Genomic DNA, 5,434 nt, shown 5'->3' on the forward strand with positions numbered 1-5,434 from the left:
AATTATTATATATATTATTTTATTTTTTATATAAATTTTATATTTTAATATATATTTTATATAAATAATTAATTTTTTATTATTTATTTATATTTGTTGAAATTTTTTATTTTTAACAGAGGAAGAAGTAAAAAAAAAAATAATTATTAGTTGTTTATTTGGTAGATTCTTTGACTCGTTTTGGTTAGTCAATCAAGTTATATAGTTGAGCTGGAGGTTTAATAAAAGACATTATGGATCATTATTCTAAATTTCTAACCAATATTCTTTTGATATTTTTTTTTTCCTCAGGCGGCTCTTATAACTTATAAGGTCAAATACTGTGCTGGCAATGGCGTTAAGGCAACCTCCCCGTAAAGCTCCCCTAGAGCGGATCTTTCGCGCCGTTATTTGAAATGAAAAACAGTCAACAGTTTGACGCCCTTGTTAGTTCCAAAATTTCTTAGTAAATTTCGTGTTTACACAGCATTTTTTTTTTCTTTATGAGTTCAACCTGACTCTCTGTGATTATTTGGTTGAGTTAATCTCTACAATTTTTGTTACACTCTTTAAAAGAGGAGAAAGTTAAATTTTCTATTATTCAATATAACAAAAATATATATTTTTTTTTATAGATTTAAGCTTTAAAGTTTTTTTTTATCACTCTATAGGCAATATTGATTAAAAATATATTCTACACTTTTATTTTGATATAAATATGTAAAATATGGATAAAAGTGCACCTAAAACACAGTTTAAATTTATACTTTTTATCTGTAAAAATGAGATGTGAACATCTAAACAGGATTCGAATAACATTGTTACTGATTAAAACATTTTCATAGCTAGATTTCATAAACTCTTTTTCCCAGAGCATACGTCTCCATTTGGTACCTTTTGAATCTACCTCTTAGCGAATGTCATCGTTGGAAAAAACCATACCAATAAATCAAGATCAAGAGGGAAGATTTACACCAGTAGACATATATATTTCACATTTTCACTTGCACATATTTTGATTAGTATTTCCAAATTGTGTAACAAGATATCAAAATGTCAATAACTGTAAAAATCAAAATTTACCTTGGTATCTTTTGATCTAAAAAAGGCCATATAGACGAACCAAAGCAATACAATGGTGCTAAACTAGAAAAGCCTATAAAATATGCTATAATTCCAGTTCTAGGAACAGACTTCAACATCTTGCTTCCTCGTCAAATGCATAGCCGGAGGAAATGAGTCGTTCCATGTTGAGTAAATATTTACGATCACTAATATTAGGGACCCAATTAATATTTGTCCTTCAACTCAAAATGGTAGGAACCACTTTCACCATCAGACTTTGAGCAAAAGATATCATCTGCAAGAGAAAATTCGATTCAAAGTAAAAACTAAAAATAAATGTAAATGAAACCATGTACAAAACACGTGAAAATATAGTAAAAACACAAACTGGTCAAAATATGCTTCAAAAATTATATGTGTGTTCCCCTCAGAAGAATATTGTAGTGTTGCATTTTACCCTTAAAACAAATTAATATAGGTGCCGCCTAGCCTGAAAAGCAAGGCAGAAACCCTTTGGAAGAGTTATATCTGAGGATTCTATATGTACAGCCATAGCCCATAAACACTAATTCAATTTACCCAATTTAGTAACGATATCTAGGGTCCAATCGTGGCCTCTGTTTAATATTAGAAAGGTGAATCATTCTATTGATATACTTTGTGATTGGATCATCATAGTTTAGTTATATCACCATCTGACAAGACTAATTACTATCTACATGCATTCAAAATATAATACATATATATGTACAGCATTTCCATTGAAGTTCTTACCGAAGCAAATCCAATGCACATTATGCTGAAGCCAGGAAAATTAAAAGGTGCCTTTTCAGATAGGAAAAGAGCTGAAAATTGAGGAGAAAGTGCTTATTAATAAAACTCAATAGTTAATTGAACAAAACAGGAAATGATTAATAACATTCCCCTCACCCGTCAATGGAGAGAAAACCAAGGGAGAAGCAATATGTGCAACTGAACATATGCCCGAAATGCAACCCTGAGCCCTTCCCTGAAAAGAAAAGGCACGTGAGAAGAAATGCACTGAAATAATTCCAGGATATCTAGTATCTACTTTAAAAAAAAAAAAAAAAAAAAGAAGGACAAAAGAAATAGACTAAGCAGTAAGCACATAGCATTTTTATCAAGCAAAACTAAGCTCTTTTCTCCTCCTTTACGGAAATATAACAAATACTCTGAAAAACAGTACCTGCTCATGAGAACCAGCTTGTTTAGAGACTATGCTCCGTATCTGCATTAAGACAAAATAAACATAACTCAAGACTATGTTTTAATCATACATTTCATTGGAAGTCAAGGGAAAAAATTTATCTGTTCAAAGGATAGTAAAGAAAGATTAAATAAAAAAGAAACTTACACAGGGCTGTGCAAAAACGTATACTATTGAGAACATGGCAGAAGCATAAGGAACCTGTCAGCATTTAGACATAAGCTATTACCATTATTAATATCAATACCACATAAAGGTGGGGAAGATAGGGATACTGGGGACATATACATGTAAAATTAATCAAAGAACTGTTATTGATTTCACTTACACTTATACTAAAAAATTACATAATTAAAAACTTATTTAACAGAAACCAAGTTGTAATTAGCAATAGAGTTGGAATAAATACCCACGAGGACCATGCTATGCTGTAAAGGAACATCTGCATTTCATTCCACATTGCTAGTTCAGAACATTATAAACAAGTGAAATTTTCTTTTTATAATTTCATCAAAAACAATAGCGGAAAAAAAGGAAAGAAAAAAGAATCTTACATGAATACAGCCGAAAAACAGTCCAATTGAAAGAAGTCTTGCCTCTCCCAGAATTGGGGCCAAAATGGGCATAAGAACAAGCTGGGACAATTAATCAAGAAACTCAAGAACTATTTATATCAAGAGAATACGAAAACTCAATATAGATAAAGGACTGAAATATTGCAATGCAAAATTACCTGTGACACAGTCCCTGTAACCCCAGAAATGACCATCAAGTCAGCAAACTGATTCTTGTCAAAATGAAACTGAGCCTTTAAGTAATACTGCACAGGAAATGGGGAAAAAAATGTTATCATCTCAGACTATACTTCGGTACCTTGTTCTAATTAATTAAAATTTTTTCCTTTTTTATCGTAAACTTGCCAAATTACTAATGAAATGAAATAATACTACATTTTATAGGGGTTCACATGCATACTCCACAAGAAAAAAAAAGGATAATAAGAAAATTAATTAGAAAAATACCAGCATTGAACCATGAAGACCAGCATCTGCAAGGTTGCTGAAGAACGCAACAATTGCTGCTTGAGTAATAGTCAAGCTGCAAATCACGATGAAAAAAACAGAGATAATATAATTGATGTTCCAAAAAGACATCACGTGCGAAGAGGAATGAGAAACGGCAAATTGAACCTGCCAGTGAGGAAGGAAGCTAGGTCTTGCAGAGATCGCAAAGCTTGAAACAGTTGCACATTGCTTTTCGGTTTTGCTTCAATTTTAGTGGCGGCGGGCTTTTCTGCCGTAAGGATTGGGGTAGAAAGATTATTCTCATCGATAATCGAATCCCGAAGGAAAACTAACATGTACACTGCTGCAATCACCGCCACAAGAGTGGAAACCTAATCGAACCAAATTAAAATAAATAATTCAGAATTTGACGCAATTGAAAACAGAGAGAGAGATAAAAAAAATTCTGAAGCAAGATGAAGAACCTGGAAAGTTTGGGCAGCAGAGAGGAAGCGAGTTGAAAGAGTGCCGCAGACGAAGGCGGCGGAGCCTATTCCCGAAAGAATCCCAAACGCGGTGGCGCGTCGACCTTCTGTTACGTTATCTGCCTGAAAATCAAAATGGCGGGAAAGTAATAAACAGCAAAATTGATATATAATTTTAAAATTAAAATTATTTTAGTAGTTTTTATTTTTTAAAGAGAGATATTTACATGTGAATTTTACACTTTTAAACTATCTCCTAAACTCTAATATTAGAATAACTATTTATACAACTAGTGAATTGAACATCTAACATATCTATTGTTCACAATGTTTAACATTCTCATTGTTTACCTATATTTTTTTTATAAGAAAAGTCTTGGGACAAGGAATTTTTTAAAAAATTAGCTAACATTTAACCATAAAAAAAAATTGAATGATCCTACACCATTAAATTTAATTTCACATCATTAAAAACACTATTGATAACCAATTGATGATTACAAAATACAAAAATTACTAACCCTATCACTTCTCTTTTTCATATATAATACATACATGATATGGTTTGGTGCCTTAATGAAGTGATGGTCATGCATAAACTTTGGAACACTATATTGTCGTTAATTAACAACTATAAATTTGCATTATTAATTGAAATATGTCACAAGATTATTAAAATTTATGTTTTAGCTATCACTTTTAACTATTAATTTAATTCTTCTAGTTTAATAATCTAACAAAATACTTTAACCTATTTTTTTAAACATTATGGCTAATTCTACCATTCCTCTAAATGAATCTAAGCATGTGCACGGAAAATAGCAAGAAAAGTACCACATAAGCCAGGGCGAGGCAAGGAACGCTTCCGTCGCAAACCATGGAAATGAGAATCTTAAAGACATAGTATACGTAGAAAAATTCTTTCGTCCTGCTATAAGATAATATACCTGTAAAATTGTCAACACCAAATTATTATAAATGAAATCATTAAGGCCACATGTTTATGCTTTTTATTTTGTCTTTATTTACCAAGCAATTCTCATATGGCAAAAAAATTAGAATAGATTCTCTCAATTTTTTGTAGCAAATAGTATTGATAAAATGTAATTTTTAATATATATTCTTTTAAATATAATAAAAAATATGTGGCAAAAGATGTATAATAAAAGATTACACTAGAGAAAAAAAATTAAAAAAGTTCATTTATCAAAAAAAGATAATACATGTCGTTTAAAAGTTATAAATGCTTCTATAATTTTAAAATATTGGAGCTTACTTTTTAAAAAAAAAATGTTGACTAATTTAATCAAATGCAAACGGAATGAATTTGTGAGAAAGGTACCTATTGGAATAATTGTGAGGATCATGGGCAGTGTGATAATGGTCTTCCTCCCATATTTATCTGAGAGATTACCCAGGAGTGGCATCATCACAAGCGTTCCAAGTCCTACCATCTGCACACATCACATATTTTTGTTTCCCCACAGAAGGATATAAAGTACTGCACATTCATGTAAATGTAAACTACCATACTTTATTTCAAACCATCGAAGAGAGTATATTTTAATACTATATTCTTCAACAAAAGATAGTTTTCTAAAACCATTTAGTGGTAACTTTGCATTTATTTAAAAACTTTTGTTATTGTTATCCTTTCGTAAAAGCAATGCAAT

The 5,434-nt window shown here is 30.8% G+C and overlaps 1 protein-coding gene across 3 annotated transcripts in view; it reads right to left on the bottom strand.

The window, feature by feature from the left end:
• LOC107609812 (hippocampus abundant transcript-like protein 1) overlaps positions 948–5,434 on the bottom strand; it is a 10,724-nt gene continuing 6,237 nt past the window's right edge. Inside the window, exons 2-14 of one of the 3 annotated variants that reach the window (XM_016311844.2) lie at positions 5,104–5,215; positions 4,596–4,708; positions 3,762–3,884; positions 3,463–3,668; positions 3,295–3,370; positions 3,006–3,092; positions 2,827–2,907; positions 2,682–2,714; positions 2,420–2,473; positions 2,252–2,293; positions 1,975–2,053; positions 1,819–1,889; positions 948–1,339 (exon numbers count right to left, since the gene is read on the bottom strand). In XM_016311844.2, the coding sequence (XP_016167330.1) occupies positions 1,283–1,339; positions 1,819–1,889; positions 1,975–2,053; positions 2,252–2,293; positions 2,420–2,473; positions 2,682–2,714; positions 2,827–2,907; positions 3,006–3,092; positions 3,295–3,370; positions 3,463–3,668; positions 3,762–3,884; positions 4,596–4,708; positions 5,104–5,215 (1,134 nt within the window). In that variant the 3' untranslated portion in view covers positions 948–1,282. The remainder of the gene's footprint in view (positions 1,340–1,818; positions 1,890–1,974; positions 2,054–2,251; positions 2,294–2,419; positions 2,474–2,681; positions 2,715–2,826; positions 2,908–3,005; positions 3,093–3,294; positions 3,371–3,462; positions 3,669–3,761; positions 3,885–4,595; positions 4,709–5,103; positions 5,216–5,434) is intronic. The other 2 variants (XM_021106083.1, XM_021106084.1) reach the window with 2 other exon arrangements.

Source organism: Arachis ipaensis, chromosome B07 (assembly GCF_000816755.2).
Source record: "Arachis ipaensis cultivar K30076 chromosome B07, Araip1.1, whole genome shotgun sequence".
Taxonomy (NCBI): domain Eukaryota; kingdom Viridiplantae; phylum Streptophyta; class Magnoliopsida; order Fabales; family Fabaceae; genus Arachis; species Arachis ipaensis.